Source organism: Meles meles, chromosome 2 (genome assembly GCF_922984935.1).
Source record: "Meles meles chromosome 2, mMelMel3.1 paternal haplotype, whole genome shotgun sequence".
Lineage (NCBI taxonomy): Eukaryota > Metazoa > Chordata > Mammalia > Carnivora > Mustelidae > Meles > Meles meles.
Genome location: NC_060067.1, coordinates 65373143 through 65399122, shown reverse-complemented (window position 1 = coordinate 65399122; position 25980 = coordinate 65373143). Strand labels below are relative to the sequence as shown.

General features: G+C 51.4%; 1 protein-coding gene across 2 annotated transcripts in view; it reads right to left on the bottom strand.

The window, feature by feature from the left end:
- Positions 1-6908: 6908 nt before the first annotated feature.
- LOC123937193 overlaps positions 6909-25980 on the bottom strand; it is a 28883-nt gene continuing 9811 nt past the window's right edge. The window contains exons 5-11 of one of the 2 annotated variants that reach the window (XM_045997854.1): positions 23332-23458; positions 21387-21445; positions 17947-18055; positions 13058-13261; positions 12117-12208; positions 9338-9467; positions 6909-7076 (exon numbers count right to left, since the gene is read on the bottom strand). In XM_045997854.1, the coding sequence (XP_045853810.1) occupies positions 7072-7076; positions 9338-9467; positions 12117-12208; positions 13058-13261; positions 17947-18055; positions 21387-21445; positions 23332-23458 (726 nt within the window). In that variant the 3' untranslated portion in view covers positions 6909-7071. Of the gene's footprint in view, positions 7077-8539; positions 8648-9337; positions 9468-12116; positions 12209-13057; positions 13262-17946; positions 18056-21386; positions 21446-23331; positions 23459-25980 lie in introns of those variants that run through there. The other variant, XM_045997853.1, reaches the window with a different exon arrangement.

Genomic DNA, 25980 nt, shown 5'->3' with positions numbered 1-25980 from the left:
GGCTGACTTGGGCTTATGTACCAACACAGCCCATGGGCCCAATCAGCAGGGGGGTTGCATGGGGATTGGCAAGGTGCTTGTGTCCCATCTCTGAAGTACATTGACGTCAAGCTGAGGAGAGAGGATCATCTGCTCCATCACTAAAGCAATAGGCAGCCACTAGGGGCTTTTGAGCAGGGGGAATGGCACAGTCAAAGCTGTGACCAGGCTCTACAATGACACAGCCCATCATGTGGCCCCCCAGGCTAGAGGGTCTCCAGTTAATGTCCCTGGAGCCAAGTGGAGAACCGGATGGCACCTAGCTGTGAGCAGAGAGACATCAGCTCTCTTTTTGACAGAAACCCTGACAATACTAGGATTGTGGGCAACCCCGGCAGGCCCCGTCCTACTTTGCTGTCCAAGGTTCTGAGCTCCTCTCTGGGAAGCAGGTCCCCATGAGGACATCAGCCCCCCATGTGCTATTTCCCCCTCAGAGATCCAGGCAATGAGAATCCATCCAGCTCCCGTGGAAAGAAGCCTTGGGCAAGTGCGTTGCTGCCTTCAGCCCCTGGACCTTTAAGCTCTAGTTGCAGCTTCCCCATTGACTCTGGGCTCTAGGAACCTGGGAGATAGTCACATCCTTCCCCAGACCTTGGTTTCCGCATCTGTGCGATGGTTGGTTTGGTACAGCTCTGTGTCTCTGCCATCTTGTGCCTCTCCACCCATGCTCAGAACCCACTCTACGTTCCATGGCCTCCAGAATGCCAGGTTCCTTAAAGGTCCAGACCTGCCAGACACCCTGAATTCCAAGGCACAGTCCCTGGTCTCCTAGGACTCTGCAGGCCAGGAAGAGGACATCTTACCTGTGGAGACAAGATTAGAGCTTGTTTCTATTTCTTTCTTTTTTTTTTTTTTAAGATTTTATTTATTTATTTATTTGACAGCGAGAGAGAGAGATCACAAGTAGGCAGAGAGGCAGGCGGAGAGAGAGAGAGAGGGAAGCGGCTCCCTGCCGAGCAGAGAGCCCGATGTGGGACTCGATCCCAGGACCCCTGAGATCATGACCTGGGCTGAAGGCAGCGGCTTAACCCACTGAGCCACCCAGGCACCCCTTGTTTCTATTTCTTTAGCAAAGCTGGGGGCCCAGGACAGAAAGATGCAATGGGAAGTGAGGGGGACCCTGGAAATCTCATGGTCCAACTGCCCACACTTTATGGATGGAGGCACGTAGACCGAGAGAGGAGAGGCAGCTTCCCCAGGCACTGGTTCCCGGCTCCCCCAGTCCACCAGGCTGGCCTCTGCCTGGAGTTTCCACTGGGAAAACCAGCGATATGACCTCAGAATTGTGCCCTTTGCAGATGCATATTTCTGGTTAAACATGCCTTTGAGGAGGTAGGCAGAAGTTCGGTTCTGGGGAGATGGTAACTCCCAGCCCCATTCTTGACAGCACCCTCCCTTGGAAAAGCAACTCATTAATTCTTGGCTCTGGTGACCTCTAGTGGACAGACTTTTAATAGTAACACCGAGAACGCAAAGGGACCAGGAACCTGGACAAGTTCTCCCCAACCACTTTATCTAGGGTGGTTGGTCTTAGGCTCTCACATGCCTACACTTCACCTTGAATACCATGAAAATGCAGAGTCTGCCCCCGCAGGTCTGGGGTGAGTTTGAGATTCTGCATCTCTCGGGTTCCCAGTTGGTGTTGACGCTGCTGCTGCTTCTCACCTGTGTTACCCCCACGTGGCTACGTAATTGGTGGGGCTCAGTGGAAAATAAAAATGTGGGGACCCTTTTGACTTAACTTAAAAGCGGGGGAAAGGTGCGGTTGAAGGTATTAAATACAAAGATTTTCCCTTTAAAATATTTTATTACTTATACACTATGGCAGCAACAACAGGGACACGCGGGTAACAACACAAGCTTGCAAATTGTGAAACCAGTATTTTCGGTGTCATAAATTACAAAATACAACAAATAGTAATACCTTATTAATGGGAGAGCTTGATGATAAGATTTTCCAGATTTGCTTTACTGCACATTCATGTAGTAGGTCACCGAAGTGTATACTTAGAGCAACTTGTTTTCAACCAGCGTAACGGGAAGTGACATCTGTTGCTCTTGGCAACTCAAGATTGTGAACCATTTCCGATAATTTTTCTTTTTGAGGGTCTTTCTGCTGATTGCAACCAGTATTGGGGGCTGCTGAGTTTTTTTTCAGGCTGCGATAACATTGGGATAAATTTTAGATCAATTATTGATTTGAAACACAAATTTTAGTAGACCTGACGATGGCTGCAGAACATTTTTCTAGAAAGATGCAACTCTTTCCAGTGAGTCAGTTTCATGTAAATCTGAACTGAGTTTTACATGCAAATTTATACATGGCATTTTAATGTCTAATGTCTGACATTCCCTGTAACTGGGGAAGGCTTTACAAGAAACCACCTTGGCTCCATGATTTGTATATGGTTCATTCTCTTGCTTATGCTTTCTATCACTCCATCTTGAATTACAAGGGAAAACTTTTAAAAATTGTCTTCCTCTTTAAAAAAAAAAAAGGTTTATTTGAGAGAGAGAGAGGGGGGAGAGGGAGGTGAGACAGAAAATCTCAAGCAGACTTCCTACTGAGTGTGAAGCCCAACATGGGACTTGATCTCATGACCCTAAGATCATGACTTGAGCCAAAAATCAAGAGTCAGACGCCCAACTGACTGAGCCACAGGCACCCCTAAATTGCCATCCTCTTTAATAATTGGTTCATCAAACTTTAAGTGGAAATAGTGTTCTTTTCTACCAAATATGACAATCTTTACATGATTCCCAATTCTAAGCCTTCGGATATTTGCTCGGCGATGTTGTAATAGTTTTTAAATCCAGAGATTCTAAACTCACTGAAGAATTCTACTGAGTGGCTCACTTTATTGCGATGTCCACGGGCACACCTGTATTCTGCAATAACTTACTGACAAGGTTTACTGCCTATGCCTGGCAGATCTGGTCTCGGTGCTCAGGCCTGAGAGTTATGATTTCTGCAGGTGCTGCAAGGACAGCTTCCAGGCAGGGAAGGGCCAGCTCATCTCCCACTGTGGTCCAGGCCCTAGTGCCACAGGGAACCCTTCCCTCTTTCGGGGTCACCACTCTGCCACCGTCACCGCCAGTGCCTGTCGCCCGATGGCCAAGCCAACTGCTTAGGGCACGTGCCGCCCACTATGGGGGCATAATCGCTTGGCATCTTCCCTCTACTCACAGCCATCCTCTGTTGTTCTAGCAGACCTCATTTACAAGACACAAGTTCAAAGAGAAACTAAGATTTTCAAGAGGATAACAGCTGAGCATGGACCCAAGTGGACCTCTGTGTGATTCCGGAGGCTGCACACCTGTGACGCTGGCTCTGGTTATCATCATGGCCAATACTGACCGAGCTCACCCCACACCAAGCCCTGGTCTGTGGACCCATTCAATACTCTCCCGCAGCAAGAGCAGGAGCAGCCTCCTCTGAGCTATGAGGGGCATTTGTGTCTCACCCCAGGGCATCCCTGCGGGGAGGCACAGCCAGATGCTCAGCCCTGGTTTCTTGCTCCCAGCACAAACAGAGGACAGAGTTTAGGCCTGGAACTCCAACCTACCCAGCCATGCAAGCTGATAACCAAATCTTAGGGTGCTGGGGTGAATAGGACTGAGAAAGATTGTAAACTGTGGACAGTGACCGATTAGGAAGTCCTGAAGTCAGTTTGGTGGCCTGTGACCAGCAGTTTGAAATTGTGAAACTGAAAAGAAGACAGAGGGTCAGAGTGCACCTCTGAAGTAGGGCAACTATTGTTTTGCATTGGGGTAAGTTGTAGATCTATTTGTGTGTGCTAGGTCACATGTAAATTGCATGTCTTTCTGTGCCTCCTCAGACACAAGTCTTGCCCAGATTCTTAGTTTCAGCTCTGCTGGCCAAGGCGCAGGGGGAGCACAGTGGACACGCTGTCCAAATGTGGCTCCCATTCCTGAAATCAAAGCCCCGTCACCTCCAAGCGGTCCCATGGGGGCCTCGGCCCAGAACCAGACCTACAGGGGGATTGCCTATCAGGTGTGGGAGGGCGAGGTGGTGCAGGTACCCAGTGAATGGAATTGCTTCAGCCAAGAGGTTCAGATGTAGGGATAAGCCTGACACCAGCAACAGGCTTGGGCACCTGCGTAGAACCTGTCAGGTGGTTGGTAAAATTGTCCTTGTCCCTGTGTGTCCCAGATGGGTCCTGGCGGAGATATCATCAGTAACAACAGGACCAACCATGTCTAGAGCCCCTCCAGCAATGGGCAGGCACTGTACTGGGCACTTTCTAAAACCCAGCTCCGTTTACTTTTATAATAACTCTGCCCTGTCTTACAGGTCAGAACACCGAGGCTCAGGGAGCAAGTACCCTGCTCAGAGTCCCATGGTTGCTACGTGGAGAACATTTGTGTGTGGGTATGTTTTTGGCTTTCAGACGTCAGGTATTAAAACTGAGCTACTCTAGCTCCCTTGCAGGATGTGAAGATGTGCTCCAGGTCCCGCAGGCTTTCAGAGGTAGAGTTGAAGCCAGAACCGAGCCTGCCCAGCATCCACAGGTAAATCCTTCCACCTGCCACCTGAGGAGCCCCGCTCTCATCTCCTGGACCCCTGGGTCTGCCCCTTCTCACTTGGGACCTGCCAGTCCCTGCTTCTCTTGGCTGTTCTGTGAGAAAGTAGGAGTCTCAGACCCTAGCAGCCAGGGAGAGCTCAGGGACTGCCACCAATCTGTTGTGTGTCAGAGGAGCATATCCATCTTCCCAGTGATGGAATGAAGGGCAGAGCTGCGGGAGCTGCCTGGTCGGCGAGTCGCTCATGCTAGGTTTGCCAGATAAAATTCGGGACATCTGATTTCATCTGAATTTTAGATAATCAGTTTTCAGTAACAGCATGTCCCAAATATTGTGGAATATACTTACACTGAAAGTTATTTCTTGTTTATCTGCATTCAAATTTAACTAGTGTCCTGTGTTTTTATATGCTAAATCTGGCAATCCTCTTCAGGGTCCATTTGGATAATTTCAGTGTTCTTATTCAGTGAGTTTGCTGAGTGTGTATCTGGGGCCAGCCTCTGTCTGGGGGAGCTCTTGGCCTGAGGGAAAGAAGTAGGAAAGCCAATGACCATGGGCTGTTTGCAAGTGGGGGGGGGGTCAGGGTGAACAGGGGTGAGGTAACCATAGGGAGGGAGAGGCCGAGCTGGTTTGGAAAGAGAAAGACGTCCCTGTGCCAAGGGTTTGACAACACTGCAGGCCCCAAGGTCAGAGCCAAGAGCTGAATTCCCACAGGATATGGTCTCGAGGGAAACCACACCTGGCCTGCTCACTGATGGCATCTCAGACAAGTTATGGGGCTTCTCTCTTTCCATGCGTAAATAGCTCTATGAGACCTTCCTTGTACTCGTATTGGATGTTGTGTACAGAGGAAAGGAAATAATGTGTACAGAGCATGCTGCAAACAAAACCAGTGAAGGCTTATCACCCTGACATTGAGTCCAGCAATAAACACGCCAGAGACACACCATCTGTGACCACCCATGTCTGCTGAGTGGAGAATGACACCAGGCTCCTTTGCAAGGACTCCAGCCACACTGCATACAGGCCTTCTCACACTGCACACTGGCCTTTCCAATTCTGTTCTGCTCCTTTCTCCCTAACCCACTCCAGCTTTGCTCTGGGAACTACACTTCCCAGCCTCCCTTGCGGGCCTCTTGCTCAAAGGCTGCCATCTTGGTCCCTGAGATGGAAGTGGGAGATGCTTTCTGGAAACTCTTTCTAGAAAGTAGGGCTCTCTGGAAGCTCTTTAAAAGTGAGGCTGACCAGCTGTCACCTGCTTCTTGTCCTTCCTTGCTGCCATTCTGCCTGGAGTGCAGAAGCAATGCTGGAGCCTGGGAGGTCCTCCCTTGGGAGCAATGCAAGTACACACAAGAGCCACATGCCAGTGCCTGCTTCCCTCTTGGGAGCTGTTCTCCCAGACCCTGCTGCTCACAGCTGGACTTTCTGTTATGCAGCAAGGCCACTGTGGTCAGGTCTCTGCTGCAGGTGGCCAGACCCAGTCCCTGCTGTCTACACCCTGTGTATGGGGAACTCACCGTGACCCCTCACCCCCATCTTCTGGCTGCAAATCCATTAGTAGGCTAGAAAGCATTACAAGAGTCCCATAACAGACACTGTTGATGTCCCAACCACAAGCCTGTTCTTGCCACCCCAGGGGGCACCCTGGCCAGCTTTGCACCTGTAGTATATGTTTCCCAGCTCAAGGCACTCTGATCTCCCGTGCCCCCTTTGCCACCTGCACAGCAGGCTGGGAAGGACAGGGGATTACCCCCTCTGGAAGCCACCCTCTAGCAGAGAGTGAAGGGAGCAGTGGCTAAGTACCCCAGCTCCCTGGCCAGTGGGTGGGATGCTCTCGGGTTCTGTAGGGTTCCCCAGGGCTTAGCCTGCAGCTGCCCTCGATGGCTTCTTGGTCAGATAGTTCGCGCTTTTATGGCTCTCTCCCCTTCCCTACTCCCCATCTTGGATTCCTCTCCCCAGTAATCCATTTGCCTGCAAATCCTAATCTCAGGGTCTGTCCCCTGGGGAACCCAAACTCAGACAAGCCAATCATCTGACTTGATCTTCACCCCATCCTTCGAGGATGATGGGGGGGCGACTGTTGTCTTTATAACAGAGGAAACCAAAGCGTGACCCCCCCGGACGGGGGGGAGCGCATGTGCTCTGAGAGCAGGCATGCACCCGTAGTCCCTCTGGAGCTCACATGTGGAAAGACTAGTGCTCGACCAAAATCTTCCCAAGTCAAAGCCGCTCAGCTCTTAGCCCCCCAGGAGGAATACTTACAGCGCAGACACCGCCAAGCCCTGGGCACAAAAGAAAGATTGAGTCTGTTGCACAAACCTACACACACAATTTATTTTCGCCTGTCAATAGAGCCATTCTGACTGTCCCGTATGTAAGTCCCAGGATCTTTGGTCCTTTCTCCACGGAGAGAGGTGCCTCTGTGGAAGCTGGCCTCGGAGCTGCTGGGAGAGGTCCGGGCTGCTGGTGCAGGGGTGAGGCACTGCTTCAAGCTGCAGAGTTGGAAGGTGCGTTCAGAGCAGTTTACTGCCACAACAAAGGGATAGAGCCCAAGGGCTGTGGCAGATACACAAAGCACACCCTCTCTCCATTCACCTGACCTCACCTCGAACACTCCTGGAGGCCTGCTATGCACTGGGCCTGGGGCAGAGAACACACACGGGGTCTTGAAGGAGGAGACCCCTGCTCCCCAGCTCACGCCTGGAGGAAGGTCTGGGACTCAAGGTCATCCCTTGGCTGGGTTTATTTCCCGTGTGCCACACCTCTGAGCCTGCCAGCTCAGAGAGGTCACAAAACATCTCTGCTAATTTCAGGATTCCTGGCACCGGGCCCAGTGCTTGGCAGGTGGGATGGACTCAGATGTCTTAGGAACGAATTGAGTGCGTGATCTGGATGGGGAGGGGCTGGGAGCCGAGAGTGGCCTGAGCAGAGAAGGTGCTGGGGCCGGTGGTTTAGGAACACTGGGCTTCATGAACGGTAAAGAATGTGTCTCCTATCTGCCACCCATGCCTGATGCCACCCAAGTCTGTGTGATCCTCTTCTTCAGTAGGAGCCCTTGAGCCTGGTCCCCTGTCCTTAATCTCACCTATCCTATGTGAGTATAAGAATTCATGTGGAAGTCATCCCAGGGCAGGTGATTTCAATCAGGGTAAAGGGCTGGGAGGGGAGGGGAGGGGAGGCGAGGGTCTCCAAGCTTCTGAAGCAGCAAGGCCTATTTCCCATCTGTCAGTGCCAGAGCCCTTGGGTTGAGGGTTTTGCTACTAAAGAGAGCAGGAGTGCTCCCCCTGTTCCCAGATGTGGTGTCTTCTGGACTCCATGCATCACAGTGATGGTGAGGGATCTACACGTACAGACAGGAGAGGTCTCGAAGACACATACAGATCAGCACCCTGACGGTGATGCGCACATGGCTGTCCCATTAGTGGAAGATGGACAAGCTGTGGCTAGGTGACTCTGCCTCTTTTTTTTTTTTTTAAAAGATTTTATTTATTTATTTGACAGACAGAGACCACAAGTAGACAGAGAGGCAGGCAGAGAGAGAGGAGGAAGCAGGCTCGCCGCTGAGCAGGGAGCCCGACGCGGGACTCGATCCCAGGACCCTGAGATCATGACCTGAGCCGAAGGCAGCGGCTTAACCCACTGAGCCACCCAGGCGCCCCTTGTCTACACAGTGTGGGCGGCTGCCCCAGAATGCCAAACCGGGTCTGAAAATTCTGAAAACTGTCAGATTGGTTGGTAAACAGCCACTGCCCAAGGGTCCCCCAACTGCTAAGACCCCACCACCAATCAAGCAGGAGGCCTAGGGACCTTGCAACGTGGTCCTGGCCAGCGGTGTCCCCAAGAGTTGCTATCGTTAATTTATATATATTTTTTTCAGCATAACAGTATTCATTGTTTTTGCACTATCGTTAATTTTTAATATCACCCCATTCGTGGATATATAGAGAGACACTTGGAAGGAAGGAGAGGCACGAAGACGCCGATAGTCACAGCCTCTGGGGCCCGGAAAGGATTTGATGGGGATCCGGAGAGAGTGAAGGGGAGTGTTCATGCGTTAGATTTCCTACAAATAGTTGTATTTAAGTATTTCGCAGTGGAATGGTATTCATGAATTTTTTCTTTAGAGAAAAAAGTACTGCATAAGTTACTGCCTGAGGATACAACGCTCTCCTTGCTATGTCCTGCTCTCACCCTGCATTCCCAAACCTCCCCCTCTCTGCAAACACAAGGTCTCCTGCCCAGTGTGCCTATGACCCCTTTTCTGCCTATGGGGATTGTGATTGGCTTCTTGAGCCCAGATGGAAATGCCTCTTCCTCTACCAGGCCTTTCTAGAAGCCGTCATCCCATAGATAGGAATCACCTCCCTCCTGAGCCCATGCCCTCTGTCCATGGAGGGCAGACCCCTCCAGGACACTGCTCGTCAGCAGCCTAGTAAATCACGGTCTGTCTCCCTGACTAGTGCTCAAGGGAAGGGGCTTTTGGTCTCTTCCTCCCCGAGGTGCCCAGTCTAGGGCCTGGATTTGGGATCATCAGCACCTTTCCACCCCCCCCCCCCCATCCAGCACCCAGCGCAGAGACAGGGTACAGTCCCCATGTGGGAAAGCACACTGCGTGAAGAAATGAGGGAATGCAGGTGTGAACATGTGAGTGGCCAGGAATCCCCCATGGCCTTGGTTTTGCTGGCCAGTGAGGACCTAGAGGACTGTGTGGGGCATGGGGAGTGGGGAGGGGCTGCCTGAGGCGGGGGCTCACCCGAGTCCATCACTTGCAGGCCAAAGTGGGACAGCATCAGCACCGTGTTCAGGTTCTCAAACTCCTTCTCCAGGATGACCCCGTAGGTCTTCAGGCCCGCCAGCTCCACCTCCAGCCTCTGCTGCTGGTTCTGAAAGGGGCACCTAGGGGTTCAGCGCTCGGCAGGAGCAAGACACTCCAGGGCGTGAATGCGTGAGCATGTGGACGCATGAGCACGAGAAGCAGCAAGCAGACACCAGAGTGAATAAAGAAGTACATAAACATGCTTGTAAGTGAATGGGAAAGCATGTCAGCGAAAGAGGAAATAGATACATATATAAGTAAATTAAAAGTCCATAAATAAGCAAGTAAATAGATAAGGAAATAAAGTACAAAACAAGTACATGAATAAATAGGTAAGTAAATAAGTAAACTCCTAAGTCGACAGTTAAACAGGGAAGGTCTTGCAGCCGCTCTCTGCAAAGGCATACACTCAATTCTCAAATGTCCTGGATCTCCCCACCCCAGCCAGCCACAAACACAGCCCCCACCATTACAGTCCTTCTAGAGCCCTCCCTCCAGGCCCATTCGGCCTCACAGTAGTTCATTCTATCCGCTGGGGAAGCACAGTTCCCAGGGATCAATGCTCAGCCTGGCCCCATAGCCAGAGAGGGTGGCCCAGAAGCACAATTGGGCTGGACTTCTGAGTTGGCTGTTTCCAGGCTCCCCCAGACACATGGCCCCACGGCAGAAATCAGGCCTGGGCCAGGGAAGATGAGGGGCAGCCTCAGGGTGAGGCGTGCGCAGGAAGTGGGCTCCCACCCATGGAGAAAGGGCATCTGTATGCCAGGCCTCGCCAGCATGGGGCACAGTGGTCTTTCCCTGAAGATGTGGATTGGGATCTAGGTAACCCACCTGGCTCGCAAGGTCATGGACACAAGGGGGCAGGCCTCCCCCCCCACCATGTCACACCCTCTCCCTGCTGCCCAGGCTGCTGGGTCACATTGTGGTGGTTTTGGAAAGCTAGGTGTTTTCTTTCCTGTTGTTACTATTATTTTTTTATAATACATTTTATTTATTTATTTGAGAGAGAGAGAGCAAGGGAGCACAAGCAGGGGAGAGGCATAGAGGGAGAGGGAGAAGCAGACTCCCTGCTGAGCAGGGAGCCAGATGCAGGACTCTATCCCAGGACCCTGGGATCGTGACCTGAGTGGAAGGCAGACACTTAACCAACTGAGCCACCCAGGTGCCCTATTACTATATATATATATTTTTTTTTACATCCACTGTTCTTCGGGATTCTTTAACGAGCTGCAGGAAAGGTGATGAGCAACACCTGAAGGAAACAGGAATTGCAGTGGGACTTTGGGGAGCACGGAAGTCGGGGCTGATGACCCAGCTGGAGGGAGCATGAGGAACAGCCCCTGGAGGGCAATCACTGGGCACCAGGTACCCATCCGGGAATTCCTTGTGCCGTCAGGCATTTCATGGCCCCTGACTACCCTGGGGGCAGACCCACTGTGACAGCACCCCCCCCACACACACACGATGAAAGACCAAGCACACAGCTCCTGAGGTCCAGAGCCCAGCTCGAAACCCTAGCTCCTGCACATGGCCCTTGCTGGTGTCCCCCCACCAGGGGAGCCACTGAGGGTGAGCAGAGCTGGATGGAATGTTCGGCACGGCGTCATTTATAGAATACCCGGGTGTGACCCACGAGCTCAGTGACTGGGAAACGGGGACTCAGTTATGGTTCATCCGTCTGATGAGACATTATATGGCCACGAGAGGCAATTCGTCAAAGAACATAGAAGGAGACGTGCAAATGCTTACCATGCAAAAAAATGGAAGCCATGGGAGTCAAAACTGTGGTTTTGCATTTCGGTCTTTTCTGTCAGTCTGTCTCTCTCTCTCTCTCTCTCTCTCTACCTCCTTCCTTGCCTCCCTCCACACTTACTTACAGAGAGACACACTTACTTACACACAGGGATCCATGATAACATATAGATGACGTAGATTACCTTTCTCTACACGAATGGACAGATTCGTATGTGCATAGAAAGCAACCCCGAGACTGGCACACTGAGATGCTAACGAGGCTTCTCTAACGATTGGGTTTAAATTGTCTTCACATGCTCTTCCAAATTTCAGAATTTTCTTCCATGAATATGTTAATGTTATAATCAGAATAAAATAACACATTTAAAAACTGTGACTTTCTGCATGGTTTCACCTCGTTTTCTTCTCGTTGCTTTCATTAAAATAGATGCCACCCGGCAATGCCTACATTTATGCATACTTGCCCAAGGAAAAGCACCTGCCAGACGCCCCCGAGACACCCTTCTCGGGGCGTGTGGCCCAAACCACGGATCCCATAACAGGACACTCACAGGGACACTCATCATGTCCTCTGCTGTAGTCGGGAGGGGCTGGGGACAGACGGGGGGCTGCCTCGAGGGGAAAGGGGACCACAGCTCCAGTAGGAAGAAATGGGCCAAACGCCACTTGGCAACACAGTGAACACAGATCGCCATGTGGAATAAGCATGCAGCAGCAGAAGGCTTGTGGCACCATCTCTGGGCACCAACAGCGGACAGAACACCACATTTTATAAGGATACATAACATCGAGACTCGCAGCTGGACGGGGCAGAGGGGAGAGACACCGGGGTTTGTGACACGGGGTTTTAAGCAGACTATGAGGTCTCCATCCTCTGCCTTGTTGACACCTCAGGGCCCTGGGCTGAGCGGGGGGCCACGGGGCCAGAATGTGGGTGCTCCCTTCCCCCAGGGGGCCTCACCTGGAACTCGGCCAGCTGCCTCTGCAGGGTATCCTGCTCCATTCGGGCTCTTTCCAGAGTCCTCCTCAGCTCTCTGAGCTCAAATTCCTTGACTGGGAGGAAAGGTACAAGAAGGCCACGTTTTTCTGTTCTTTTCCATCAAACACCTCCCCTTCTCTTTGAACTGAACTCCCCTTCCCCCTGTAGGCAACAGCTGAGGCCCCACTATGAGCAGCTCATCCCCCAAATCCTTTCTAACAGTGTTCTTTCTTTCTCTGATAACAGGAAGTACATCTCTGTCCATTGGGGCAACATGCGCAGACCCAGAAAGGAATAGAGAAACACAATTCCCTCCTCTTGCCCGCTAGCAGATAAACACCACTAATAATCACATGGATTTACATGTGTGCAATTTCACAGTTGAGACTGGGGGGAAGTTGTGAAGAACACAGGTCAGGGAATCCTGTGGCCTGGGTTGACATTCAGCTCAGCCATCGACCAGCTGTGCAACGCTAGGCAAGTTACTTAACCTCTCTGTGCTGTGCTTTCCTCATTTTACCTTTTTTTTTGTAGTCTCTATACCCAATGTGGGGCTCGAACTCATGACCATGAGATCAAGAGGCACGTGCTCTTCCAACTGAGCCAGCCAGGTGCCTCCTGCTTTCCTTTTTTTCAAAAGAAAGGGATACTATTACGAACCACGCAGTACTTGTGAGAATTAAAAGTACTTGAGAATTAAAAGAGGTAATTTGTCTAAAGTTCTTAGACCTGTGCTTGGCTCCATGGATGTTCTTGGTGATTTCCCATCTGATTATGATTTTTACTTATTGTTATTCTCCTAGTTGATATTTTGTTTTTTGTTCCACTTAATATCATAATTTCTTCTTGCAGGTTATTCTGACTAGGATCGTAAAACCCAAGATCACAAAGTTACCAGGAAAGTGCTGAACTAGACTGCTTACTTTTCAGAAGTTTAAAGATAAACTCTTGCAAGGAACACAAGTCAAATGAGGCAAAAGGCTTCCCTGGAATCAGGCCTCCCAGCAGAAGTGGATCAGGGCACACGGCTTCCTCCTCCAAGTCCCCTTTGTGCAAATTCTGACCTTCTTTTTTCTCTGGCAGTTCCAGATGCTTTACGTACTCTGTGGAATCTTTTTTGAATTTCCCTAAAAAGCAAAGAAATCCCAGGGTGAAGGTCAGCCCCACCAGCAAAAATGAGCAGCATCTCTGAGTCTGGCCATGTGTCCAGATGCGAGGAAGCCAGACCCTGCTCCGTCCCCACCCCCGTCCCTGTCCCCAGGGAAACAGACAGATAAGCAGAATGCTCCAGGCCCAGGGCCAGATGGGTGGCAACAGGGGGGTCTCCTGCGGGAGGGGTCTTTGGCCGAGCTCTAACGCAGGTGCCACACGATCTGTCCATTTGAAGTGCTGAATTCAGTGATTTGTAGTATATTCAGAGCTGTGCAGTCATCATCACGGTCAAATTTAGAGCCTGTTCATCACCCCAGAGGGAAACCTAGTGCCTTTAGCCGCCCATCACCCCCACCCCCACAGGCTCCCTCCTCCCCCAACCCCAGACAATGGCTAATCTGCTTCCTGTCTCTGTAGATTTCCCTATTCTGGACCTTTCATGCCCCTGGGACCAGACACCAGGTGGTCCTCTGTGACTGGTTTTGTTCGGTTAACCGTGTTTCCAAGGTTCACACACACTGTGCCGTGCACCGGTCCATCATTCCTTTGCAGGGCTGAACACTGCTCCATGGCACGGGCCCACGTTTTATGTGTCCATTCATCCGGTGAGGGACGTTTGGGTCTCTCCCACTTTGGGGCTCTCATGAATAACACTGTTATACACGTTCCCGAGGTCGTGTGAACATACATTTTCAGTTGGCTGGGGGTCCACACCCAGGGGTGGCTCTGCTAGGTCATTTGGTGACTTGAGAGTTAACCTGCTGAGGAACCACGAGGCTGTTTCCCCCTAGCAGTGAATCGGGGCTACGATTCCCCCATATTCTCACCCATCTTGCCTTTCTGAGGGTCTTGGGAAGGATGAACAGGTGTGAGACTGGTGTGTGTATTGGGGACAAGGCAGCCAGCGGAGGGTCCGGGTGGGCACACAGACGTCACAGGGCAGGGGCGGTGGGAGGCAGGGCGCTGATGACACACTCGGCCAAGCTCCCCGTAGTGCCATGGGCACCAAGCGTGTGTTGGCGTGGGCGGGAGGCTGCCCCAAGACCCTCCAGCCCTTACATCAGCCCCATGAGGTCCTCGGTAACTGTTCCCATTCTGCATTTGTGGAAACAAAGGCCATAGGTGGAGGTTTGCTCAGGGCATGGAAGGGAGTAAGGGGCAGAGCAGGGATTCACACTCAGGTCCTTTGTGGCTATGGTGCTGCCCCCCAAAGATGTGACTGGGGTGGAGAAGGCTGATGGATGCTCCACGCAAAGAAGACATCAAATGTCAAAAGCTGTGCCCATCTACGGGGACAGAAGGTGCCTCAGTGCTTGCCTAGGGCGGGGGATGGCTGCTAACAGGCATGGAGCTTCTTTTGGGGTGATGAAAACTTGCTAACCTTAATTGTAGTCATGGCTGACTGTATCTGAATATTCTTTTTTTTTTTTTAAGATTTTATTTATTTATTTGACAGACAGAGATCACAAGTAGGCAGAGAGGCAGGCAGAGAGAGATGGAGAAGCAGGCTCCCTGCTGAGCAGAGAGTCCGATGCGGGACTCCTTCCCAGGATCCTGGGATCATGACCTGAGCCGAAGGCAGAGGCTTTAACCCACTGAGCCACCCAGGTGCCCTGTATCTGAATATTCTGAGAACTGGTTTGAGTGGGTGAACTTGAAGGTATGTGAACTCTGTCTCCACAAGGCCGTCTAAAGACAGGGCTCTGAGGCTTTGCCCCTGGGAGCAGAAGCAGAGACTGGGGACAGGACAGCTCAGGTTCTTTCAGTGCGGGGACGTGAGGCCAGGTGATCTCAGGGCTCACCACCCCTCGGGGGGCTCCAGCGCTACAAAGCTGGGTGAAGCCTGGCCCCCCTCTTCCCGCAGGACCCAAGCCTCAGAGACTCGGAGACAGCGCTGCCCAAAGCCCTGCTCCGCAGCAAAATCACCGTCATACGAGCAGAAACATAAAAGCTCTCAAGAGCCCGGCCATTAAGGTAAAATTTGTGGGCGCTTTGGAAGGAAGGCGGAGTGAGGTTTGCCCATGTCTGGTTCCTTTTAAATAACTGCTGAGGCCGTCGGAGAGTCACACCGATCACAGCCACACACAGCGACAACCTCATGGTCCCCCAGCACAGGATTTTATAGATTGTGAAATGAGCCTTAACCCTCTCCAGCGGGTAATTCACACAGCCCAACTCCAGGCGTCCGCTCGCTTGGGTTACGCTCAACAGCAAGAAGTGAGACGCGTTTTTATCCTCGTTGCCATTACTCACCTTCAACAAGACATGAGTGAAAACGGCTTATTTCCTTTCACAGCCCAGCCTTCATGTGGGCCTGTGGGCCATCTGTGCATGCCCTTGTCCAGTGTTCACTCTCTGCTCGGGGCCAGAGAGGAGTCCCGACCCACCCCCCTTCCCGCCCGGAGGGCAGACCAATGAGTGTGCACCTGTATGCTGTGGGGTGGCGGGAACAATAACGGGATGGTCTGCACACAGCCTAGGCTCTAGGTGGAGCCTCAGGAGGCCCAGGGAAGCCCCCTCCCAAGTCTGTGATCAGGAAGACATCGTGGAGGGGGGCATCATCTTGGCCTCGCCAGGCCCACGCGAGGCACTGGTGTTGGTCCTCAGAAGAACGCTAAGCAGTGGGCAATTTCATCCTTCCTTTACAGAGGAGGCAGCGGAAGCACAGAGAGGTTCAGTAACTGGTCCACAGCCACACAGCAAGCACGGTGCCAAGTAGGGGCTTAGGTCCAATCTAGTTCTAACCCCAAGAAGGAATGGTGAAACAAAAAAAGAAACAAAATTCACCCCTTGCTACAGCACTTGACAGAGCTGTTCTCGTTCTTGGGGGATCTTTGCCAGCCCCAGGGCACACCTGCAATGCTAAGTGGTATAATCCGTGCAGGGCCCCTCTGTGCTGTGGGACTCACTTCACTTGAAAGCAAGACATTTTAACGGAACACTGTTGTATGAACCCGCACACTTTGGTTTCCTTGGGACGGAGCTCTGTGTCATTCTGTCTGTGGCTCAGAGCCTGGGAAGGAGGAAGCCTCAAGGGTTGTATGTCGGACATATTGACTCATGCATTCATGCATCCACTAAACAAAAATGCACGCAAAACCCACTGTGAGCGCCAGGCGAGATTCTAGACCTGGGAGGTACCGTGTGGATGAAAGGGAAACATCCCCAAACACAAGGGGCTTATATCAAGGAGGGAGACAGCAAAGAACATTGAGGGCAAGAGGCTGCTAGAAGATGGAAGGATGGAAGGGGAGGACAGGAGGGGTGGGAGGTACACAGCCCTGCACACAGCCAGCAGGGTAGTCTTCTAGGAGGTGACCCTGAGCAAGTTCCGGGTCAAAGAGCGAAGGGAGGGAGAGAGCCTGCAGGGACTTGGCCACAGAGGCTGCAGGCAGGGAGAATGTGAAATCCAGGCCCCGAGGTTGGTGAAAGGCCAATCACACAGCAAAGGAAACCATCCATAAAGCAAAGACAACCTAGGGAATGGGAGAAGATATTTGCCAACGACCTCTCTGGTAAGGGGTTAATATCCAAAATAGGTAAAGACCTTATGCAGCTCAACACCAGAAAAACCAACAACCTGATTAAAAAAATGGGCAGGGGACCCGAACAGAAATTTCTCCAAAGAAGACCTACAGACACATGAGCAGACACGGAGCACCCGGGAAATGCAAATCCAGACTATAAGGAGCACCGCCCCCCACCCCCACCTGTCAGAATGACTAAAACCAACCACACAAGAAACAACAGGTATTGGTGAGGGTGCGGAGAAAAAAGGGCCCTCGTGCACGGGGGTGGGGGGGGGTGGGGGGGTGTAGGAATGCAAAGTGGTGCAGCCACGCTGGGAAACAGTATGGAGGGTCCTCAAAAAATTAAAAATAGAATGACCATATGACCCAGTAATTCCACTGCTGGGTATTTATCCCAAGGAAAATGAAAACAGTCCTTCAAAAGGATGTATGCACTCCTGTGTTTGTCACAGAATTATTTCCAAGAGCCGAGACATGGAAGCAGGCGAGAGTCCGCCCGTGGGAGAAGGCATAAGGAAGGTGTGGTGTTCACGTACGTGCGGCATTTATGACAACATGGATGGACCTGGAGGCTATTATGCTAAGCAAAATAAGTCAGCCAGAGGAAGACAAATCCCATACGATTTCACTCATATGTGGAATCTAAAAAAAAAAAAGAGCCCAAATGAACAAACAAGCGAAGAGCAGAATGAGACCTATAAATACAGAGATCACACTGATGGTTGCCAAGGGGACGGGGCTGCGGGAAACAGGCGAAGGGGAGGGGGAGGTACCGGCTTCCAGGTATGGGATGAGAAAGACCTTTGGAATAACAGGCACAGCCCAGAGAACAGAGTCAATGACGCTGGAACAGTGTTGCACGGTGACAGGTGGTAGTCGCGCCTCCGCCCGGGTGGGGTGGTGGGGGCAGAGCACAACTTTGACACTTGTTGAATCACTATGTTGCACGCCTGAAATTACTGTCACGTCGTGTGTCAACTACACCCCCAAAATGAATAAAACAAATGAAGAGGCGACTCCGTAGGCTGTTCTCTGGAAGACCCACGCCCTCCCAAATGCACACTCGATATAGCGTTGGAGTAGATCCGGTCTTAAAATGGAAGCGAAAAGCAGGCGGGTGGGCGGCTTACCTGCGAGGTTCTGCAGGTGCTGTTTTCCCAGCAGGTGTTCCTTCTTGTTATGCAGGGAGCTGAAGAACTGCCTGCAGGTCCTACAGCACAGGTCATTGCCTTCATCCCCCTGTGGACAGAGGTGTTTCAGAGGTGGATGGAAGCACAGCATTCCCGCCACCTCTGAACATGAACTTGGCTCAGAGGGGCTTACGCACTTCACGCTGGCTGAGCTGCGTCCTGCTTGTCCCACTCACTCCTTCCCCCCTGGGAAACCGCTTGCCGGTTTGAGGCCTCTCCAGCACAGCTGAGAATTTCAAACCATCCCAAGACCTCTATCACTGAGTTCTAGGAAGTGAGAGGAACAAGGAACAAGCAACAGGGCCAGGAGGGAACAGCAGGGAGTTCCGATTACCAGTGTTGTTTGAGAAAGCCAGGACCAGCTCTGAGTTCTGCTTCCTTGCAAAGAGTTTACTTTGAAATTCTAAACCAAAATGAGTTCTATGATTAAATAATAAAGATGTGTCCTTTTATCAAAATACCTATGCATGAACCCATAGGTGCTTGCGTGTATCCATGGGTATTTCTGGGAGACGCACTAGAAAGGATCTGGGTACAGTGGATGCCTTGGGGCGCAGAGGCGGGCTGGGACCCGTGAGCAGGACCCAACTCTTCCCAGAAGCCTCTGTGTGCTGTTTACATTTGTTTTCACCATGCACATATATTATTATTATTCTTTTTAAAGATTTATTTATTTGTTGCAGAGGGGGAGAGAGAGTCCTAAGCAGACTTCCCACTGAGCACAGATCCCACCATGGAGCTCAGTCTCGTGACCTTGAGATCACAACCTGAGCTGAAACCAAGAGTTGGAAGTTTAACGGATAGCACCATGCAGGCACCCCGCACATATATTATTTTAAAATGAAAAACCCAATTAATGAAGAAACATAAAACTGTAGGCACTTGCTTATATTTATTAGTTTAGGGATGTAAAAATTCCCCAAGTTTTCATATGAGATGCTTTCTGACAAAGACTTTGTATGTTCTCCCAACCCCAGGCCAGCCAGGAGCTACGAGGCTCAGGACATCCTGCTGCTCACCGATTCCTAGGACTTCTGTCCCTTATCAGAGATTAGCTCCTTCAGCCCAGACATGTGTCCCCAGCCTGGAAGAGGTTGTGCGATTTCTTGCACAAGGGAGGTGGGCCCTGGGAGCTGCAGAGAGGGAGGGATGGGGAAGGGCTGCTGGGAAGCCCCAAGCCGGGAAGGAACTTCACAGATGGGAGAGGGGTCTGCAGTGCAGCAAGTCTGAGAAAGGGCTCCTGCACCCCCAAGCCTGGGGCTGGTGCTGAGACATCAGTCAGTGTCCAAACCCAGCTCACATACATCCTAATACAACGATCTGCGCTCTTCCCTTTGCTTACAGAAATATATCCTTTACCTACACTTAATCATGACAATGTAGGATGACCCTGGGAATGATTAGGGAAGGGACCACACCCCCACTGAGATGATCCCCACCACCAATCCCCTTTGCAACCTGAAGCCAAGCTTCGGAAGGGGCTGTCGAGCCAAAATAAACTGCTTGGTGCCCAAGAAAAAAATGTTGAAAAAAACAGCCAGGAACCACTATCCTGTAAATCTCTGGTGCTGTGTACTAGTCACACGGCTCTCAATAGAAGTGTGAGGTCTTCGTCTACTAGAATCAATTCAGGTTTTCGACTTTCAATTCAACCAGAGGTCACTGGGTACATGTTGTGGACCAGGCACAGAGCCGCTGGCTCGGATCCATTCACAGTCGTGCTCTGAGTTGCATGTCGTAAGGACAGCGGGGGCTTGTCTGAGGTCACGGGGTGGGTGAGGAAGAAAGGGGGAGGCTCTGGACCAGCACCTGGCAGCCCTCCAGGACAGTTGGGCATGTGGAAGGCAGAGGAGACTAGAAGGGGAGACGGATGCCATGGTCATGGCCCGCCTGACACGCAGTTGGTGGGGCCCGGTGCAGGCTCCGGGTAGGGGGGCCTGGGTTGGTGGGGGAGCAGCTGGCTGCACAGGGCGGAGGAGGGGCGAGGGGCTTCCACCTCTGCAGCCTGGCCTGGGCCCCAAGGGGCCAACCTTTCAGGCAGATGACAGATTTAGGAAGTCTTTGGCACTCTAAGATCGTTTTATCGTCATGATAAAAGGTGTACTTAAAACCACTTTTAAAGTTATGATGAATGCATGCTTAAAGTAATAAAAGAAAAAAGAAAGTGTAAAGTAAAAGTACCCCCAACTCATTTTCACTCCCCCTGGGTGAGAGTTTTCTGTGTCACCTTCCAGAAAATTTCATTGTCAGCATGTCTAGCTACCCCTTAAAATTCATTTTTGGTTATTCCTCATTTGTTAGTGAAATAGGTACTTCTTTGTCAGTTAAAGCTCGAAGGGGAACACCTACAAATTGCATTGCAGCTTATATGGTCTGGTGACTCTAGGCATGGCTGCCCTGTCCTCGTCCCCATGTGCTCACTGTCTGCTCCACGCAGCCTGAACGGACCTCTCTTCCCCGGACACCCGACGTGGCCTCCCTACCCCGAGTCTCTGCCCATCCTGTCTCCTCTGTCTAGAGCAACCTCAGCTTCACTTCCATCTGTTCCTCTCCTACCCAGCATGCCTTCTGTGGAATTTTCCATGTATTCTTATGACTCCTCATTAGGGGGAGTCAGCATTGTCTGCCCAGTGAGTAACACAGCCAGACAGCCTCAGGGGCTCCAGCACCGGCCTGTCTCCACCACAGTCAGTTCCTGGAATGATCTATCTCATGCTTGCCAGCCTCCCCAGGCCAGGAGACAAGAGACCTGCACTCTTTACTGCCTCCACAGAGCTGGGCTCAGAGCCTACGTGCCTCAAGAACACAGAAGTAAAGGCCTTTGCGAGAGGCGGACACAGAAGCCACACTCCAGCAACACAGAAAATCCAGCGTCCAGACAGATCAGTCTCCTGGAGCTGCTGCCATCTGTCACCACACCTGGTGATGTGGAGGGGTAGAACTCATCCCGCCACGGTTCTGGAGACCAGAAGTCCAAAATCAGCCTGGGGGGCGGGGGGCAGAATGAAGGTGTTGGCAGGACCAAGCTTCCTCCGGAGGTTCTAGGGGAGAACCTGTTCCTGGCCCCTTCTGGCCCCTTCCAGTATCTTCCGGTGGCTGACCGCATCCCTAGGCCCGTGGCCACATCTCTTGTACCTCATCTGCCGTGGTCACGTGAACTTTTCTTCTGTTTCCCTCTTATAAGGCCCCCTGTGGCTATCTGGTGCCCTCATTTCATCACATCCCCGAAGAGCCGCCACTTTGCCTGTAAGGTAATATTCGTGGTCCCAGGGATTGAGAGCTAGATCTTTGGAGGATGAACATTTTTCAGTCTCCCATGCCCAGCGAGATGATGTTTCAAAACCACTACCCACCCTCTACCCCTGAAAACAAATACTTACATTAAGTGGTGAGAATGGAAGGTCCTCCCTCTCCAGTCTGTTTCCTGCTGTGCCTGGTGCTGATGGAAGACAGGTGGCATCAGTTAGAAAGCATCTGGGGGAGGGTGATCACCTTGAGGGTTGGGAGTGCTTCCCCGAAGCTAAGAAGTGACTCCAGGCTCCTTCTGGAGGACCAGTGTTTGGCTTCAGCCGCTCAGTTCCCACTGAGTTCTGAGTGCCCCTAAAAGCCACGATGCTACCTCTGACTTCCATGTATAAGCACCTGACCCATACGAACGATGAGCCAGAAACCAGGAAAAAATGAAGAGTTCCTTCTGATTAGCATGGCAGATTCTAGGTGATGTTGAAAAAGTTCTGTTGTAATTCATAGATTTTTATAGGGTAAGTTTTAAACAATTGCCATGTCTTGCATCAGTCAGTAATACAACTTTTTAAAAAACAATGCTCTGTTGGAAGTAAGTAGGACAAGGTGTTCTCTGCTAAGACGGACAAGCGGCATCTTTAGGGAGGAAAACACCAGCAGGAAATGACAGCTGCCCTCAGTGTACCCTTGGCCAAAGGTCCCAGGGTGCAGTTTTCTTAGCTGTGACATTCATGGTGAGGACCGGAGGTCCCACTGAGCTCAGTGCGTTGTCTGCTAATAGTTACGGGCTAGATCAGTGTTTTGCAGATTGATGGTTTTTTATCTGCAGGGGCTTGATTAAAAACAAATGTGAGATAGAAACCCAGTGTACACAATGCACCAGAGTGGAGAGGCCTATGGACTAACTTGATTTTCTGCTTGTTTTTGTAAATAAAGTTTTATTGGCACACCACACATCCCGTTTATGGCTGCTTTCCTGCTTCAACCAGAGAGTTGAGCGGAGGTGACAGAGACCACATGGCCTACAAAATGTAAAATATTTATGGTCTAACCCTTTATAGAGGTTTGCTAATCCCTGCTCTGGATGAATCTGGGGTGGGGAGTCTTTGCTGCTGAGCAAAAAGTGGGGGATACCCAGTGTGAATGCTCGCTGAACTCTTCCCATGTGCTGGGTACCAAGCACCATGCTCCCTATGATTTAGTCCTCTGCTCTACACCAAGCCCTGCCCAGAGGGACCCATTGTGGCCCAGTTTTCATATGAGGACACTGAGGCACAGAGAGCTAAGTCACAGAACCAGCACGCGGCAGAGCTGGGATTTGAACCAGGCACTTGGTCTGGAGAGCCCACACCCTAACCACTGAGGAGAGAGCTTAGGTGGGAGCGAGAAGCAGCAGTGCGGGGGACAGATGGGCTCTGCCGGGGGGAACCCTGGGGATGCTGCCCAGCCCCCAGCACGGAGAGCACAGGGAACAACACTCCCCAGGGACGGTCAATGAAAAGCCCACTTCCCTGGATCTGAGCTCCCGGACCCCTGCTGGTGAGGACTCTGCCCAGTGGGCACACGTCGCCAGGAGGAGACTGGTGCCACCAGGGGCTGGTGATGACTGCCAGTGAGCGAGAAGAGACAAAGAATGGGAGGTGCCCTCCGTGGTGAAGGCGTGGTGAGTAGACTTTCAATAAATGGAGCTCCCTCTCTTCCTTCAGCTGGGACCCCCAGAGCTGGATCCCAAGGCAAGGATTTTGGCGTGAGTGGTTTTTGTGTGTGTGTGTGTGTGTGTTTTTGTGGGTGGTGATGCCAGGAAGCATTAGTGGGGGAGGGTGGCGGTGAATGGACGGGAAGAAAGCCAGGGCTGGGTGTCTTTCTGGCCAGGGACCATCACAGTCCCTCTATAGGACAAAGTGTTCATACCCAAAAGATACGAGGGTGCAGCTTTTAAATAGGCGACTGGTGTGAACACTGAGTGAGGCTAAGGCTAACTCCCAGGCTTTCCAAACACACCTTCTGCTGTCAAGCGTCCCCCTCAGGGTCAGGGAGAGCTAGCTTCTGCCCCGCCCCCCGGCCCGGCCGGGCCCCACTCACCCAACAGTGCGTGCGCCTCTTGTGCCGCTTGCCTCTGCAGGAAGGCTTTGCACGCCTGGGAGCTCTGGTAGGCCTGCAGCTCACGTATGTAGCGTTGCTTGTCTTCATCTGCCTCATAAACATACCTCTGAAGAAGGAGCGCGGTGGTGATTCTCAGCTTTTCTTATCTGAAAGTGTGGCGGGGGGTGGGGGGATCCTCCTCCAATTTGCTTTGAGTTCTCTAGAAAGGTCCCAAGAAGCTACTACCCAGCTTCTGCTTGCACATCCCTGGGGTGGGGCCCTCATTACCTACCACTAAGTTCATTCCTTGTCTGAGGAATGTTTGTTTGGCCCTACAGAAGATTTTCTTCCAATCAACTGGAAACTGCCCCTCCCCCCATTCCAAGGCTTTTGCGGTTCTGCCATGTGTGATCTGGTGACCGCAGAGGAGGGTGGCACTATCAGGTCCCTTTTGAGGGGCATGCCACTTCCATTCAATCATCACTCATCCAAAAAAAAAAAAAAAAAAAAAATCAGTGCTTGACCCTGTGCAGCATGCTGGGCTTGGTACTGGTGATAAAGGGACAAATCAGAGCCAGCCCCAAGCTACCCCCTTTGGCTGTTTTCCCTCCATCAGAAACACCCATCTCACCTTTCCTCCTCTGGCCAAATCATACTTATCCTACAAGATCCATCATAGAGCATTTATTTACCTTCTTGAGAATCTTTTTCTGACCCCCCTAGGCTGGGCTGGGCACTACCACACCAGGAACCTCCTGGAACTCGCCAGTCTCTGGTACAGACCTGTGTCCTGGGTAACCCTCACCCTAGATTGGATGCCACTGCCTCGGGGTCCTGACCCCCTTGACTGTGAGCCCCTGAAGGCAGGGACTTTGATCTCCAGCCACACCAGGCTGGTGCAACCCAGGGACACAGAGGGACAGTGTGAGCGATGCGAGGGGCAAAAGTTTCCCCTAAGAACACTTGCCTGGTAAATGAATACTCACAGTGGTTATTTACTTTAGGCACTTGGTAATTTAAATAAATAATCATGTTATTAAGTTAAAATTATTTTGAAGCATTGATATGCTAGGTGGTCCTTCTAAAGTGTGGAGCAGACAGTCCTTCAGATGGCCTCTTTCCTCAGGCTTCTAGACCCTCTTTCCACCTGTCAGGTGGCACATAGCTCCGGCCCCGTTCTTGAAGGGACCTGAGTCCCACCAAGGGGGCAGCTGACAATGGTGTAAGGCAGGGTTTTTAAAACTAGGCCTTGGAGGAGTTCCAAGCTTGGCAGCTGGTTCAGGGAGAGGGTGAAGGATTTCTGAGATCATGAAAATAGTTCAGAGACCCCCTAAAACCTTGGATCAGAGACTCTGACTCTGGCTGTCCCAACAGACATGCACTAGGCTTTGCCATTACTCTGTTAATTTGCATAACAAATTCTAATTTTGTCTCAGCCGCTCAGACTGGAATGTTAGGGGTTTAAGTCACTGTAACAGGTGGGGACCTACCCTAACCATCCTCACCCAAGTGTAATGGCAATAGTTTTGCTTTGATTGGTTTGACGTGTTAGAATGTGTATGGTGGGGACAGTTCCTCCCCACTCCTGATGTTTCCATTGGCTCAACCCTCTTGACTCTCCTGCAGCCCTGGAAGGAGTGGCTTCTCTGAGTCATAGCCAGAGCCAGAATGAGAGATGCTCAGTGGAGTCCCGCCTTCTCTCCCCTCCTCTGAGACCCATTCTCTAGCTCTTGGCCACAGTCAGGGGTCTGCCCTGTCCAGGATGGCAAGGGGTTGTCCAGTGGCTGGCCACTGGATCTATTTTCCAAGTGGTTGTAAAGCTGGGTTGTAAGACGAGGGTTGATATGGACACTCCAACCCCAAATAAGGACTTCTCTGTAATAGTTAACTTGAACTACAGGTTTTCTGTGGCCAAGACAAGTTGAGACTGAAGAGGTTTAAAGAAGTTCATCTCAGGATCATTGCATTTGACCCAGAGAAATGACACTCTGAAGGCAAGAGGCTGTTCTGGGAGAAGAATAGGCTTTGGGGTCAGACCTTCTTAGAGGGGTTTGTGAGGGCTTCTCAGAGGAGGTTAGGTTGGGGCAGGCATGGCTTGACAAGTATAGAAGAGGGGATGGCAGAAATTGACAGTGGACACATATGTTCTGCTAGAAGGGCTTTGGCTGTACCCCACAGGTTGGTGTTTCCTCCTCTGTGACCCCCAGAACATACTTCCATGGGAGGCTACAGGTGCTCACTGGAAAAGGGGCTCCATGTAGAATTAGTTTGAGAAATGTCTAACCCTAGAGCTAAGCCTCGGAGACTTTCATGCCCCTGAAGTGCTTTCCTCTTTCTCCCTCCACGCCTCCCTCCATGAGAGCATGGGCCTCTGCTGAAATACTTTCTAAGTGAACAGAATCATATCAAGTGCTCCCAAAACATTCTGCAGAGGGAAAAACCTATCTCACGTGACTTAGCGCAGAATTTCCTAAACTTACGGGACAACTCACCCATGTTTCATGGCTTAGTCATTCTGCTCAACCCAGTTTGCTAAATGGTGGGAGCCAAAACCAGGGAGAACCAGCAATTGCAATGCTTTTAAGGGATGGGCTGAGAGGCACCACATGCCTGGTTTCCAGAAGGTTCCCTATAGCTCCAGTGTAAAGA